Here is a 17,808-nt window from a genome sequence, read left to right on the forward strand (position 1 = left end):
GCAATCCCCAGACATTTTTAAACTTTGAGTTTGTCTGTGTGTTTTGACCTCAATCTTGCCCTAGCCTGAGCCAAATCAAGCTTGATTATCTCCTGAGAATTTCTATTTACTGTCGTTTAGACTCGCTCGGACTAGAATAGACTTTTCTTACTGCAGACACTTTGATTTGTCAAACTCAGGTGTAGCAAATAACGTTAATAATGGTGCTGTTCCACAAAATTCAGCACAAGTTTGAACTTAACTTCCACTAATTCTGCAAAAGAAAAGGGAAATGAATGCATCTTTCCATCCAATATTGTCGCACGGTACTCATATATTGTAAATGCTCCCCACAATGTTCATACTGCGGCTCCAAATGTACCCACAACGTCACATAACACATTTTCTTTCTGGAAATAAACTATTTTCATCCATATATTGAACACAGGTGAACATTTACTATCTGTAAACCTATGTTAATATGTGTAGGCTGTGTTTAGATTGAGGGAGATTCAAACATTTAGCCGTGTGTTTTCATTTCAACCTAATTGCACTTCAACAGCTGATTTCAATAATTAGCACAACCAGAGAAGGAGCTAATCAGTAAAAACACCTGCTGCTGCTGCTGCTGCTGCTGCTGTTTTATTGGGACTTCCTCAATGATGAATGTTTGAACGGTGCTACAACAGGGTGACAGGAGGTTATTAAAGGGTGTGCATGTGTTTGCCTTTGTGTAACCATGCCTTTGTAAACTTGTAGTTCTAGGTTACATTTTGAAATAATCTGTGTTTGTCTTGAGATTGCACTGCTGCTACTTCTGTCTACTGTGTATATACAACATCTATTGCATGTGTGAATTTACTGTACTGTATCACCTGCCTTTTCTCTCTAAGAGGAGCATGTCTGGCTTGTGCAGGCCGGCCCAGTATCCCTATAAATTACGTCCATTTTGGAAGATTCTGCACCTTGCACTTTATGCACAATACCAGCATTCAGTGCCAATGCAGGAAATAATGTTTGTCCTACTGTATATGAAGCGAAGCAGAAAAGGAGAGCATGGAGGTCAGGGTGGGAGATGAGCGTGCATCAGATTTTCATGCATTTCATTCTCAGATTGTTTTATTGGAATTCTCAATAAAGTTTTTGTATTTATTGATAAATTGTGTTGCCTCTGGCACATTCTAATGCCACTATTTCATTTCATTATTGCATATTTAATGAGTTAGCCTACCTGATTGTAAGTCTGTAAATAGTTATTAATATTTAAAACAACACCTATTCCTGACTGAACAGAACTTTTGTAATTAATAATCATAAGATTTTATTTATTCTTTTAAATTAAATTATTTACACCTTCACTGTGTACATCCCCCGTCTGTGCAATCAATGCAGTTCTTTTGCTAATATTTGTCAAACACTGAAGATGACACTCTCCTCTCTACTTGGCCAGACACACACAACCTCTGAACTGAGCACATGCACACACACATTCATATAGAGCATGTGGGGGCTGGACTGATGCAGACAGATAGGTACGCATTTGTCAGCACAAACAATCTGCTGTACTTCATTTTGATGGTCATGGTATCCAATACAAATGATCACTTATTAAACTTAGTCTCATACTCAAAACCACGCGGCCGTAATCATGACTGTGACCTTCACTCTGTCACTGATGGTTCCAAACTAATTAAAAACAAAGTGAGAAAAGCCTTGAATTTATCGTTTTTCTCAAATTGTCCGTTTTAGGGAATTAAGTGAGAACTGGGACTTATATCTGCTCCAATTTCAAGGCTGCCACTTTTATTTAGCCCCCCTGTGCCGTTATCTTGATTCCTGCATTTTGCCTTAATGAAACTCTGGATGTTACAAGTTACAAGCACAGCATCAATCACCTCAATTAGGCAAGAGGGAGCTTCGTTATAGCGTGTGCATCCTTTATTCCACTGTGTGTCTGTGTGTGTGTGTGTGTGTGTGGGGGGGCGGGGGCTGCAAAGAGATTCCTCTAAAATAAAGTGAACTTATACATGCTCTACATCTTGTTGTCCTATATTCAGTTATGTTGCCTATACTTACTGCTTTATAGTTTATACACTTTTTCAAATGTTGGAGCTGTCTCTGTCTGGATGTTGTCATTCTGATTTCTGTCATCATTATCGTCATTTTTCTCCACACATCTTTTCAGATTTCTTTCCTCTTCTCTTTTGCTACTGTTATCCGAGGCCGTACAGCAGATAGGAGGGACTAGCACAATGTAAGATTGTCAGACCTGTCTGCCATCTGCAAATAGCCTTGTCACCATCTCTTCTCTCAGCCATATATTTCCTGCAAATGGCTGCGTGTTCTTCTGTGTTACATCCAGCCGCCGGTATCCACCAACAAGGTCTCCTGAAGGTCTCGTGAAGGGGCCGGAAGCACTTCTACAGTAGGGTTTGTGGATGAGAAGTGTGAGAGGCAAGGGAGGATTGAAGTGTGTGTTCTTGTGTGTGTGTGTGTGTGTGTGTATGTGTGTGTGTGTGTGTGTGTGTGTGTGTGTGTGTGTGTGTGTGTGTGTGTGGAAAGAGATGTAGGAACCGCTGCCAAGCTGATGTCAGCATTATAGGACTTAATCTAGCAGCTAACTGTATTGGCAGCTATGGCTGCCAACACTTCTAATCACTGGATCTATTGACACAAATAAGGTGATATATTGTGTCTTACATTTTACAGGTACCACATTTTTTATTCATGCTATATTATATGCACATGTTGAAATCAAGCGGCAACCTCCGGGTCTTGACAGTGAAGCCAATGCGGAAGTGGCACGAACTTGCATTCTTTCAAATGGCCAGCAGTGGGCGACTCCAGACTCACTTGATTTATTACCTCAGTAAACATTTTGCTGACAAGTTTATAGTCTCAATCATTAGATTTAAGTCATCTTCAATACAGCATGATGTTAATTTAGTAAATAATTTTGAAATAGATGATAAAGCAGCATATTCTTTAGCGCGTGGCTGGCTTGTGATTGACAGGTCTCTACCACGGCGTTGTCTGGTCTGGGTGTTGACCAGCTTGAACTGGAAGTGTTCTGGCGCGCCATTTTGAAGACTTTTGAAGCTCTTATTTCTGCTCTGAGGAGCGAGGATACACGAGAGCTGGCTTTCACGGAAGTCTTTTACCAGCGGACACGCCCCCTTACTGCATATCAGTTATTGATTGGACGCTGCAGCTGATCAGACTGATCTGATACATTTCAACATTACTGGAGTTTCATAACGCAGAGAAGATTAAACTCAACTCTTTTGATTGTTGCTATTAGTTGTTTTCTGATTTACCATCTGGTTCAAAATCTGTTAATTGTTGATCTCAGCAATTATTATAGTTATTTCCTCCTTTAACTGAGTCAAAGAGTCTGTCTGTCTGCAATAAACCTTTTAACATTTACATTTTTATTTATCGTCATCTCTATTCTGTACATTACGTATTTTCACTGAAACATTTAGCCTAATAAAAAATGTTCAGTCTTCAAAAGACACCATAATTATATTCTGGATTATTAACTAATGAGTTCACAATCAGAATATCAAATATTGACGCAAATAATGCATGAATAACATAAAAGGTCCCTGTGCCTTCAAGCAGGACACAGTCATCTGCTGTAAAGACAGAATGCTGGTTGTTATTCATGTGTAGGTGTTTGGTAACCAGGTACTAGGCTGCTGCTGCTCTGGTCGTCATAACTGTGTGTCTTTTGTTAGTATAAGCACAGTGCACATGTGTGCCACCACAAATTCCATCAAAAGTCTCTTCAGCTGACTGACAGCTGATCCAACTGCAGTCACCGACATCAGGAACATGTCTCACCTGTCTGGTATCATCTGAATTTTAAATGTTGCTTATTAAAGAATAAACAGGTATAGGGTCAGCACATGTAGTTGAATGTCTATGGAGAAACAGACTGCACATTTTTAGGACATCACTCGCTTGCTGCACAGATTTGATCCTTTGGGAGAGGCTTAGTTGTGTCAGTTGATACACGGAGCCTATTATACACGAGAACAAAGGAATTACAACAATAGATCGTTAATCTGAGTGCTAGGTCACTGTAAATGATGAATTGACCCTCTACCGCCCTAATACTTTTTTTTTTATATTGGATCCCCCTGGTGACACTTCAGCTGTGTCCCAGTGCCATTCCATAAAGTATGCACTGTGTAATATTCTGGCAGTTAACGACTCAAGGAATGAGTGCAGTTTGCCATACTTATAGAAGATGACATTGGATATGCATTAATAGATGTTTGATCACCATATTCATTTTTGTTTGTTTGTTTTCATCATTTTGGTGCTTTGTGTTTGTGAGCTACAAGGAGTCACAACTCAACATTAACTTAATTTACCTTGTGAGATTTGCACTTTTATTCTATGTTCACTACATTCACAATAGTCCGCCGTCAAATTATATTGTGAATGTAGCTCTCATATGCATAGTGTAGCCCTTTCTGTCTACTTCTCTCTAACTATTAACTATTATTCTAGAATGTTATATTATTTCTCACTGATCTCATTGAAACACCATATTGACATGCCGGATGCGAAAGTCTGACATTAACAGTAATCGCAACAGTAACAGCAACAGTAACAGCAACAGTAACAGCAACAGTAACAGCAACAGTAACCAAGTGGGAAAGGATTTAGCGAAGTGTCAATTGTGTCCATCATTGTCAATAATCAGATTTACTGAAATATTAAAGCATTTATTCTAACCAGATTTTGAGTATATATGTATTCAAAACACAGCTCAGAGTTGTGGTCCCACACTTAAAAAGTTTAGGGAGCCACACTGTTAATAAAATGGCAACCACGGTTCCCAAATGTGTAGCACCAGACATTTGCCTGGAGCACAAAAAAAGATTGCAGGAGCTCAGTTTTCCACCTCTCCGGATGACACCTCTGAGATTCTCCAGGAAAAAGCATTTTGTCAGGCTTATATTTTACCAGCACATAACCCAATAACCCTACTAATGCACTCTTGGCCTGTGATTTGTTCTCATTTGTCATCGCAGAAAGTGCAAGGGTAAACACCGTGCTGACACATGAGCCGGGCAGAGGTGGAGGAGCTGCATTGGCTGCTGCCCTCCGCAACCTCCTATCAGGGAGAGGGCGGACAGGCCTAAGGAGAGATAATTACTACCCCCTCATTGATTTGTGCAGATTAATGTTCTTCTTAAAACAGCCTTGATTCTATTTTTGCTTGCTGGTTATGGCACACAGTATGAAGTTGTTCAAGGATGAATGTCTTGCATCAAATAGTAAAAGATTAGCTTTCAAACTGGATTTGCTGCATTGATATTATAAAGAACATTGTCATAATCTTTCAGACGTGTTTTTAGGCTCAGATATGTAAATGGTTGAGTCTGGATGGTCTTACATGGTAATAAAGTATTTGAGCTCCCTTTTTTTTCTGTTGTCACCATCTGTGGTGCGAATCATTCGTTGCTGTGGTGTTTCTGCACTGCTCCTGCCAGTCAGAGATCACCTGTCAATCAGTGTGGGTGCTACTGTGATGTCTCCTTCCTTGGATTATCTCCATTGAGGAAGCGTTTCTCTCTGCAGCTTGCTTGCTTTGGCTGCTGTTTATTCTGAACAAATGGGAAACATAAAACGTGTCAGTGCACGTACACCGCATAATTGTTCACAGAACTATGAGATTCATTGCTTTCTAAAGGCGGCTACAGGATGGATCATGCCCATATTATACAGTGTAGAAGAGTAATATGTTTTTTAATGTGATCGCTCTGCAATCCATTATACTGGATTTAAAGTGAAACAATGACTATGTGCTTAAAGTGCCTTTAATTTTAGTGTGATTACCTCAAAATCTATAGCTAGTTTGAACATACATAAACCCCAGACCTGGGGACATTGATGTTAATGGACTGAAATCAAGACTGCACTAATTTTCCCCAGGATTGTCTCATTTGTATACCAACAAGAATGCATAAATAATGATTTATTAATGTAATCAATACATCCAAAGATTCTATCACAACATTAACATTTTACATAGAGGGATTTTCAATGTTTATTGGCTATAAATAATCATATTTGATAGTAGATCACTATTTGCAACAAGTGACCCAATCCTCAGACATCAACAGATGCAATATCTTCCATGATGATCCTGGATCTTTACTTCCCGCTTGTTTCTGGGTATTTTTGCCTTCAGTTTGGTCTTCACAAGTTCATGATCAGTTGTATCGAGATCAGGTGAATAACTTGGCCCGTTAAGAAATATTCCTTTGTTTAGTCATAAAAAGCCCCTAGCCTTTTCATATATGGCGTCTGCTGCATTGTCCTAAAAGCATCTATGAGTCCTTCACACCATATGACCGCCAGCATTCTATTAATTACATTGTGTGGCAGTTCTTATCTCACATTGAGCAATGAAATAACATGAAATTAAATAATTACCTTTATATGGTAATATGTGTAATATGGCAACTGCAGCCTATATGACTGTGGTGGCGGTCAGAGGTATAAATGCTCAGAAATATTATGTGATTTATTTTAGTACCTTCTTGGCTTCAGAAAACATAAAAAATACACATTTAGTTATATGGATCGAAAGTTTTTATTCAAACATAGTTATTTTCTTTAACCATAACCCTAACTCTGTCTTGGTGGTACAAGTGTTAAAGCTGAGTGTCAGCACTTTAACCACATATTGTTGTGCTGGAGTACGGAGATAAAAACTAGTGGAAAATTAGTCACCGCTCTAAATCTCTACGGCACTATAAATCAGTGATAGCTTCAAAGGTATTGTGTGAACATTGCAGTTTATTGCATTAATAATGAACATAAATTTAATAGTCTGTGTGTGCTCAACACTGGGGAAATTATACCTGACCATGTTGCATGGCAATAACAATTCTGCTCCTAGTGACCCTATGTGCAGGTTGTCCATTATATAATAATGGCTTGCTTCCTGTGTAACTGCTCTGTGTGGCTAATGGCCAGATTGCCATACAAACAGCCCCACACATCTTCAGAGGGCCCTTCAAAGTGCAAACAGGGTTGGATTTGTTTATGTGGGCCCTGGCAGGTTAGATGTCCAGCAGTTCTCCTGCAATGTGGAGTGTCACTGTCAAATTACATTTATAAATAGATTTTGGCTCAATGCTGGCACCACCCCATCATTGAGTCTTGGAGTCCTGGCTGGAATCTGCCATCTGTCTGAAAGCGTTAGGGAGTTCTTCCTCAGCTAATAGGACACAGCGGATGTTGCCTGCTTCATGTACAAGGACTGTAAGGGATTTGTGTTGAGGTTGCTTTTAATAATAATTATTTTGCCTCCAACAGAAGATGAGTTGTCTCTCATTTTTTAAATAGCCTATTCATATTGAAATCAGTTTATAATTAATCCACAATTTAATATTATTTAATATTAATACATGATTTAGAGGTTAGACAACATAAAGTCAGAGGCTGAGATGGCAGTTGTTACTCCGGTAAGCTAGCCTAGCTACCGTTTAGCAGTCTTGTTTAGTGAGTTTCATAAACTCTATCAACAAATATGGTTGTCCACTGATAGCATACTTCCAGTGCATAGACCTGCTGATTGTTGTGCCACACCACTGCAGCAAGACGCTTCAACTTTAACCTGTTATATAGAATTAATTTAAATGACCCTGATTGTAATAAAACAGCCTTTTATGTTATTTTGACCGACACTAACTGTTGCCTTTGTTTTTGAAGTTCACCTGTATTTACATCAAAGTTTAGTTGGACGTCACACTGGGCTTTATTTAGGAGTACTAGTTTAGCGGATGTTAGCCTACTTATTTTGGTCCGTCTACTATTTGTTAATATTCATATTGAAATATAATGATTTACAAATTAATATATTTAAACATGTTTTAGAGGCAGCTTCCACAAATCATGTTAATTTCTCTAAAGGCTTTGACATTTACTTTAACTCTTCCAAGATAGGCTATCTTTACTTTTAGCTAGCAGGCATTAGACTATTCTGTTCTCTATAATGATTAGATGTATTACTGCCTATTGGCTATGTGATAATACCCTATACAATTACCAAAATGTCAGTTCATCAACATTTATATTTTTAAATTTAACATGAAAAAGTAGGGGTGTGCGGGCTCAGGGAATTTAGTATTAGACAATGCTAGCTATGGTTATTGCAGCTATCTTAAACTTGCTTTACATTAGTTTTAAGATTTGCTTTGCAGCAGCTACATATTTTGGATGTGGTTTTCATTAAAGCTATAGAACATTTTTATCAGAATTATTTTAATTAGGGAAATCAACTGCTCTTAACGTTGATTAATCCATGTAATTGCTGCGTTTTGGCAACACTAGAAACCATTTGCTGTGATCTAAAATGTTTATTTCCCCATTGTTGCTATGAGATCATTGTTTTTTACTTCCAGCAGATCTATCATTCAGATCAGATTTATCATTTTCTTTGTCAAATTCAGTTATTCCTCACCTAAAACTTCCATTAGGGATTTATCAGTAAAAAAAAAAAGCATTCATCAGTCATGCCCACAAAGAGGTATTAGTCAGGTTCCGGGCCTGGCTGTTGTGGAAAGGTCAGGAGATTTGTCTCTTCCTCAAGTGTATTTTCTCTCCTCTAGTTTCTGAGGAACAGTGAGCTGTGATGTTAAGCCGGGCCACAGCCTCCACTCCATCATGGCAGACATCTCAATCCGTTTCCAATGTTAGCCTTTTATACCACGTTTACAGCGGCACAGGTTTTCAATACTGATCAGTCACTGCGCCTTTCCCCTTCATTCATCACTCCCTCCTTCCTGCTATTTTTCTCTTTCCTCCTCATCCTTTTCTCTTTTACTTGTACTTCTCCAGTAGCACACCAGTCTATCTGTCTCTGCCTCAGTTTTTCCTCTCACCTTTTTAGCCGTCCTCCTTCTCTCCTTCTCCCGCCCTCTCTCGTTTTCATCATTTGTGGATGAGCTGAGTGCGGCCGGATGCTGGTAATCTGGCGCTCTGATTTCATAAGACATGCATGAATGATACCAAACCTTGTTCCCAATATCGTCGCGCTTTGAATCATGACTTTAATCATTTCTAATGGAGGGTGATGAATACCTGGGACCAGTTGAGTATTTCATAAATTGCAGTATGTTGGAATGGCTTTTTGAAGGAAATTGGATGTCCTTGTTTTCCTGTGTGGTGAACACAAGGTTTGTTTTAATGAAGGACCTAAAGGCTGGTCAGCGCATTGATAGTGAAACGTGAATACTTTTATGATTTACTATTTATAGCTTATTTAAACCAGCCACATATACACACTGTAAACTTTCATCTGATACCACAGTTACGTCAGTAAAGCAGCGGAGTGGCACAGCTTTAGGAGTTTGCAATTTGGTGAAGCTCCATCACCGCTGTGGCCAAGACAGGGGCTGATCTCTCAGCTCTTGCTGGAGGCTTTGGTTTGGAGTCGGGGGAGCCACATGGCTGACAGGGTGTTCTACTGTAATGAAAGGAAACAGTGAATTTGTCATATCTTGAACACAATTAATCTCATTATTTTTACCATTTAATTGATTAAGTTAGCAGTATTTTATCAAACTGTTCTTTCCAAAGTCAGTTTTATCTTTATTTTGTATGTGCAATCGTTCAGATATTACTTTTATGCTTCACAATCATTTTGTTGTTGACTTGCCATGTGTTTTCTAATTAGTAAGATCAAAGTTGTCTGAATACAGTCCAGCAGACTCTATCTTTTTCTACATGAGGCGGCTCTTTGTTACCTTAACATGCTTCAAAACAAGAATGGCAGAAAGTGCAGACCTCCGCCAAGGCCAATGCTGCATTGACATCCTCCTCTGATGGTCACACTTTGTGTTGGGAAGCCGTTCTTCCTACTTCAGTGTTATAAACCTTAAGTCTTAATGTGAAAACCGCTGAGCCATGAAAGGTGTCCCAAAATGTTCACCGACTAGCCGTGTTGTTGTTGCAACTCGAGGGGGCGTTCACGTGAACTTTCCCAGTTGGGCACTAATTGTTCTGATTATTCTGACACACATGAATGCAGCACAAATGCCTTATCTCGAATGTTAACGAGTTTGTGTATCAGCCTCTTTATCGGACCTGCACCAAAATGTTAAGGGCCCATGCTACACGCTTCCTTGCTTAACCCCCTTGTATATTGTTGACCTTCTTTAAAAATAAATGTTATATCAGGGTGTGCCATCAAAATGTTGTTGTATTCGTTACCTGCACAGCAGTATAATGACAAGAAAGTATCTTATCTTCCATCAAGTTTCATGAAATTTGGGCCAGTAGTTTTTCCATCCATCCATCCATCCATCCATCGTCTACCGCTTATCGGGTCGCGGGGGCAGCAGCTCCAGTAAGGAACCCCAATCTTCCCTTCTCCGGGCCACATCCTCCAGCTCCGACTGGGGGATCCTGAGGCGTTCCCAGGCCAGAGAGGAGATATAATCTCTCCACCGAGTCCTGGGTCTTCCCCGGGGTCTCCTCCCAGCTGGACGTGCCTGGAACACCTCCCTAGGGAGGCGCCCAGGTGGCATCCTTACTAGATGCCCGAACCACCTCAACTGGCTCCTTTCAACGTAAAGGAGCATAGTTTGTCCATAATAATAATAATACATTAGACTTGTATAGCGCTTTTCTAGTAACTCAAAGACGCTTGACAGAGTCAGTGACACACAAATAAATATACAAACGAACAAACGAGAAAAATAAAAATAAAAAGGGAGGATAAGCAGAAGAGAAGTGGTTGAAGGCAGTGTTGAACAGGTGATTTGAATGTGTTGAGTGAGGAGAAGTCTCTGAGGGTTTGAGGTAGAGCGTCCCAGAGGGTGGGAGCAGCGATGGAGAAGGATCTGAGCTTGGTCCGGATGGGGGCGGACGGGAGGTTAGCAGCAGCAGAGCGGAGGCTGCGGGTGGGAGTGTGTCTGTGGAGAAGGTCAGACAGGTAGGAGGGGGCCAGGTTATGGAGGGCTTTGTAGGTCATGAGGATCTTGTATTTCATTTAAAGATTGTTTTCCTACATCACCTATCACCCAGATACAGCTGACAGTTTACATCTGTTTCAAGATAATGATGCGATGTCTCCCTAAAAATCTTCCTAAACTGTAACTATTAAACTGCTGTTGAATGGATGACATACTCTCTCACATGACAAAATAACAAATAAAGCTGTTACTTTGCCTGTGGCTCCAGCGTCAAATAATTCTTTGTGCTGTGTTATCTTAGATGAACATCTTGATATTCTCTCTCTCCGCAGTCTTTACCTTTCAGCCTCCTCCTCCCATAAGACTCTTCTGCTTAGTGATTAGCGGCTTAAAATATACTATTGTGTGAACTTTACCCACTTTACAGCTCCCTAAACAGAATCGCTCAAACATATTAAAACAGAGACTGGCAGATGTGTAGTGAAATAAAGAGCAGGAGCCCCCGCTCTCTATTAGTTTATTTAGATTACTTTAATCTGATATAGGCTATTTTAACTCATCACCCAATTATATATGCTTTTTTTATTGGTGGCCCTGAGCACTGGAGTGTGCATTTATTTATTGTCTCCCTCCAACCAAACACACACACACACACACACGCACACGCACAGCACACGCACACACACTTCCATCTGGAGTTACACTGGCAGCCTTTCAACATCATATGCATTCATTTTTAATTAAAATCTAAACTTAGTTGTTTTGCAGCTGAAAATGTTATATTCCTCGGGGACACTGAAGAATGTTTAATTCATTTCCCATCACTCAGCCAGATTGTCTTCACATTGTTTCCACCTGACCTCAACTTCTCCAAATGTTTTGCTTTTCTATTATTAATACATTTCTCCAAGGTCCACTGAAGACAACATTACCTTTTATTAATGATCGTTATGTTATGTTTGTAGAAAACACATTTTATTTGCCTGGTTCGTTTAGAATTGTGTTTTCAAATGACATGATTGTTCAGTAACAACCACCTGCAGTCATAAAATGGGAAGCAATAACGAAAGGGTGTGAGGAGAGAAGTCTGGGCACTCACAGTAAGAAGAGGTGACGTGAAAGACTAATTGTTTGGATCACATTTTCCCCAAAAACAAATAGCATGTAAAGGATCTTGGACTGGGTTTCACCAGCCACTCATGAATACTTCACACAGTTTGTCCGCAGTTTCAAACATTCATCGGTTGTTTAGAAACTTAATTAGCGCTATTATCATTATCAATCAAAAGCAATAAACTAATACGGAGTCACTGTAGTACCACAAGCTGTCACATGACTGCCACAATAAGTGTGTGTCAAATTTAACTTCCAATCCTTAGTAAATGTTAGTTTTACTTTGTTCTATTTATATGTGCCTACACAGAATTCAGTTCACAAAAAGTGGGAAACACACAATTAGGCGAACCTTGAACTGGAATTGTTTTGTAGTTTGAGTAATTTTTGTGAGATGTACATCTTAAATCTTAACTGTTTACATTGTTATTAAACAGCAAGTGTCAGGGCAGATATGTCGACCTTTTTTCATATTATATTTTAGCATTCAATCAAAACAAGTTAATTTTAGCAAGATACAAGTTTCAAGTTATTAGAATCAAGCTAAAAGTTTCTAACTAGCTAGCTAGTTAGTTAAACTTGGGAGTCACTGGTTGTAAATATTCAGTAACAACTAACCTCTATGTAACAACTAGTTACTAGTAAACTAGGTTTGAGCTTAGCTGCTCCAAATTGCTACTGCTGCAGATCACAATATGGATAAAAGTTAAAAATGTTTTGTAATTGATGTTCAGTATAACTTAAAATGGCTCCCCATCCAATCCTCCCTCCTCACAGGTGTAAAACAAAGACTTCAACATGTTTTCATAGTTTATGATTAAAATTTGCCAGAAAAAATGTAGTCAATATTTAGTAAAATATTGATATGTTTAAATCATAACAATGCGGGTCTGATGAAAGTCGACAAACGGTGATAATGAATTACGTCCCAGCCCTTTATTTGCTTCCCATGGCTTGTATAGACAGTAATGATACTAAAGGTGCTTGAGTGTATAAAAGAGTCCCAGATAAATCACACTCACAACTGCAAGCTTGAGTTCAGTACATTTAATTGTTAATTAATTCATTGCACATTTGCTCAAGTGCAGAGTCATACTCAATGTAAAGCTTTAAAAAATACAATCTCAGTCATCTCTGACGTGACGTGAGTGCTTTCATGTAGATTTTTTAAAATAAAATACAGTATATGACAGATAAACCTTCTCTTTAGAGTCATGTTCTTTGATAGATCTGTAACGTAAACACTGAGTATCAGGGCAGCATAACTGGTCAACGTCAAATATACTTTCATTCATATTTAGGTAGTGTAACTTTTCACAAAATACATGTGCATTTCTGTTTGTCTGTGTAAACACAATTGTGTCTCTTTTAGATTTGTAAAGTGTGAAATACTTAACTACTCTTTAGAGGAGAGCCCTCACATTAACTGTAGCATGAATTACCACCTTTCTGTTGGCACATGAATTATCATAAACACCGCTCTTGAGTACCAGCACTTTTTGTGCACGCTCCACTTCACAGACAATCTTCAATCTTTTAGAAATAGCTCAACAGGTTTACAATAATTTTTTTCTCAAATTAAAAAAATAGTTTGGATCATTGACTGTACACAATACCAAAAACAATGTGCTTTTCCCCATATAGTGTATAGTGCTGAGTTCAATATGCCCTCCACCGGCTGTAGTTACAGTGCGCCCATCTCCCTTTTATGAGGCGGGTGGTAGTCACAGGATGCATCAAGGAGGCCTCTCTCCGTGAAACTTCCGGTGTCTGTACCTGCCGTTCTTTTCCTTGGCCATGTTGATACAGGCGTTGTGCTTGTTGCTCTGCAAGTGGTTCCAGTACTTGATGAGTTCATTGGGGTGGAACTGATGGGATGTGATCAGGTGGCTGTACTTACAACTGGAGTAAGACACCCGCCAATGGTTGAAGAGGAACTCGTTGGGAGGTGGGGCCGGGTCGATGCGCAACTTCGCCAGGCAGATCCCCACGTAAACGTCCTCCAGGTGCAACCTGCGTATACTTAGAGAGGCCTGATAGATCAGCTCGGCCATGTCCCCTGAGAACACGTACCCCGTGCCTGAGCAGAATATTGGGTAGCGCTCGCTTGGGTACAGCTCTGGCGGCATATACCACTTGCTGTCCTTGTTTCGGTTTGGTGCATAGCCCCTCATCAGGTAACCAGTGAAGTACCTCTGCTTGGGAGGCAGCTCGGGCTTCAGCAGCTTTTGGATGAGATACTCAGTATTGACAAACATGTCGCTGTCTGTCTTCATCACATAGGAGGCGTGTGGGCAATATGTGGCCACCCAGTTCATTCCCATCAGGGTTTTGATGGTCAGGTTGTAGTAAGTGTCCTGATAGTCCTGTTGGATGATGTCGTGGTGAGTGCGGCTCTCTTCCTCTATGCTGATCTGGAGGTAGATGTCTGAGCTCTTTCCTGTGCCGAGCAGGAAAAGACGGACAAACACCAGGCCCATCGCTATGCTCTCATTCCCCCATGTCTGGCGGATGGCATTGCGGGCATCGGCCTGGCCAGGTTCTGCAGCGATGAGGAGGATGAGGAAGGGCGTGCTGTCCCTGCATTTGAAGGGCTCGTTCAGGATGTAGCGGTAGGGCTGAGCGCTGAGCCTCCCTCCCACACCCATCTCCTTCTGTAAACTATTGTTAGTGCTCATGGAGTCCCCAAGCCCCATTACGCCCATCCTGGCTCCTCCTCCTCCGCCTCCTGCTGCCTCCCCCGCCGCCCCATCCGCCTGCTGAGAGCTGAGGTTGAGCAGAGGCTTTGGCGCTACATACCCCGTCTCCCTCCACAGGCTCCTCAGGGAGCTGCTCTGGTTAGCTTCTCCCTTGGGGCTGCGGAAGCCCCTGACGGTGTAGGCCAGCGGGTTTTCCCGGGGCCCACTGCGTCCCGGCAGCCAATCCTGGTGGCTGAAAAATAAGAAGAGGGTGAAAAGCAGAGCCAGTGAGAGAAGGCTGGCCACATGGGTCCGGAAGAGGGAACGCTTGATGGTCCAGGTCATCTTGATGGGACAGCAGTGCCGCCGTCTCCACTGCATGATGCAGATCGGGGTCGCAGGAAGCTGCTGCTGCTGCTCGAGAATGGGCGGCGGCGGCAGTCACACACAGTCACCTCAAACATGTGGTTGCCAACAGTCAGAGGGTTATCTGAGCTGGCAGATGGGTTGGAGTGAGCCTCCTGGTGGAGTCAGGGGAATGTTTGAGCCCCCCAGTGCAGCTTGCAGCAGGGTTAAAAGGGCTCCTGATGGAGCTAGGAAGGCGATGATTTTCTGGCCATGGAGGCTCCTCCCTGGCTCTTCTTTGGCACTGTAGACAAACACAAGGTCATGCTCGATGTCTCGTCTCCTTCAGGATATGATAAGGGTCAGCTCCTCTGTGTTTACTCTCTCTAGTCTGAAAAGAGAAAAAAGAAACAGAAAACAGTGTTGGCAGCGGTTCGAAAAACACCTCCTTTTTACTGGAAATGAGCCACTTGTCAATTTTCTGATTTGCAGATGTGTTTTTTATTCTAGTTGTTGGGAGAACCGAGCATATTTCCTAATCATTTTATTTATAGCTTGCTTTGACACACTCAGAGAGATTCAGAATTAATTTCTTCCAGATGCAAAAGCCCCAATTAGAGCTTTTCTGTGAATGCAGTGCCTACTATGGTAAATGGCACATTTGATAAGATGACTTAACATTTAAAAGGGAGAAGCTGAATCAATATGACAGCTTTGTTTGTAGCATATTTGATTGGACAGGGATGTAGCACAAAGCAGGCTCTGGAGATGTGGCTTTCTGAGGAAAGAAACAAGAGATTTCAAGAACACTGATGCGAGCAGGTCAGTGGCAGAATGGAAGATTACTGCTGTGAATATTACTGTGCATACAGTGCATCTGTATGGTTGAAAGGAAGGTGCATTCAGATGTGTGCCTAGTTAATTCAAACAATGATCGAAATAAGAACATTTCCCAGATCATCACAAACACCTCAAACAGTTAAGATAGTGAATAATAGAAGATACTCCATACAATTATTTGTGGAAACTATGAGCTTTGCTGTCTGGAGCTGGGCATGGTGAGATGGTGCCTCTTGCATGTCATTATTCAGTTTAAAGCCTGGGGCAGAAGTATAAATTGCAGGTTTGCTCTACGTGATGCCGGATAACGCTACACTGAGCCGCTTGTGTCATCAGCCTCCAACCGCGCGTCGACAGCTAGGGAGGAGATGCATCTGTCAAAATGAGTTTTCAGGGTCCGGCAGGCAGTGGTGCCGAAGCCTCAGACAGCCTCTAGCAATGACAGCCTTCACCCACCATTCACCTTCTACCTATCAATGCTACATGAGACCACCCAGGCTGCTCGATCTTCTATCACAGGCTAAAATACACGACATAGAAAGTAAATATGCACATAAATGTACACACACACACACATGCAACAAAGCAGACACTCTGTGAAGTGAATGATTGCATCTGTTGCCCGCAGGGAGTTGTGCACCGAGGGAAGCACAAAGGCGATCGCGCATGCACACAAGGATTCTCTAACTCAGTCAAATCAGTTTGCACAAGCACAAAATGTACTGCGCATCGCACATAATCAAATGCCCATCAAATACTGCACACATAATCATTTTTTGTGTTCACAGACTTAATGATGTACACAACCCTACTGCACACAAGTCACCCATGCGTCTATAGACCAACACATAAGATGCAGGCGCACATCAAACATAATTATGTCCACACTAGAAACATACATCATCATTGCTGTGCATGTGAACACACACACACACACACACACACACACACACACACACACACACACACACACACACACACACACACAAACACACACACACACATCACCAGGAAAAACAGAATGTGCCAGCAGAAACGTGCAGGTTGTACTAGACTCTTTTTTTATGTAGCCGCAGTGCATGTCTTGAATCAATCCTTCCTTCCTGAGCTTGTTAATTTACTGACTGACTGCCTGCGTTGCTTTTTTGTTTATTTGTTTTCTTACGCTTTAATATTTGCAGCTACTGAACAAAAGAGCATTATTTTGTGCCAATGCTACATGCCGGCTTAGTGTGAGGCAAATTTTCTAAACTTCCAATTTTCATTTCCTGCTATGTTTCCTCATTCATCATGACAACTGGCAAGAAACACGATAACCTTTTCAGGCAACTATGCCTACCCAGCGCAAGCAATTACAGGAGAATGAGAGGGGCCAGGCCGGCTTTGTTTTAAAGGTTAACATACTTTACATCGAAGCATATCCAACGCTTGAGAGATTTCCCCTGTCAACTAAATTAACATCTAGTTACGTGAGCTCTGATGAAGTGTGCACACACAGAGGGGCACATATACACATGTACACAAAGGCACATACACATAATGGATGCCCACACAATCTCATGAAGATGACCACGAACGGTTGGGTGTATTACTTTGTTTTGATTTTTTGTTTTCGACGTAAAAAAGACAAATTCACTGGGATACCAGACATTCATTTTTACTTTTGCCATTTCCATTTAATCTGCCAAAGCCTCCCCTCATTAATTCATTTTCCTGCCTCCCATCAATGTCACTTTTATGCAAGCCAATTAGTTACACTAGCACTAATTAAAGCCCCAGCGATTCTGCAGCGGTCAATAATCAGAACGAAGGCTGGGGGAGTGACACACTAGGCATACATTACAGTGTTGTCTCTGTCACAACATCAGTTTCCAACCTAGAAGAAAAAATTGCGTAAAAGGAGGAAG

At 41.1% G+C, this 17,808-nt stretch overlaps 1 protein-coding gene across 3 annotated transcripts in view; it reads right to left on the bottom strand.

The window, feature by feature from the left end:
* Positions 1–13,070: 13,070 nt before the first annotated feature.
* Positions 13,071–17,808, bottom strand: part of b3galt2 (UDP-Gal:betaGlcNAc beta 1,3-galactosyltransferase, polypeptide 2) — an 87,271-nt gene continuing 82,533 nt past the window's right edge. For 2 of the 3 annotated variants that reach the window (XM_029430479.1, XM_029430477.1), the window contains exon 2: positions 13,071–15,452. In XM_029430479.1, the coding sequence (XP_029286339.1) occupies positions 13,775–15,097 (1,323 nt within the window). In that variant the 5' untranslated portion in view covers positions 15,098–15,452 and the 3' untranslated portion in view covers positions 13,071–13,774. Of the gene's footprint in view, positions 15,453–15,740; positions 15,828–17,808 lie in introns of those variants that run through there. The other variant, XM_029430478.1, reaches the window with a different exon arrangement.

The sequence above is a fragment of the Cottoperca gobio genome, chromosome 4 (assembly GCF_900634415.1).
Source record: "Cottoperca gobio chromosome 4, fCotGob3.1, whole genome shotgun sequence".
In the NCBI taxonomy this organism is placed as follows: Eukaryota; Metazoa; Chordata; class Actinopteri; order Perciformes; family Bovichtidae; genus Cottoperca; species Cottoperca gobio.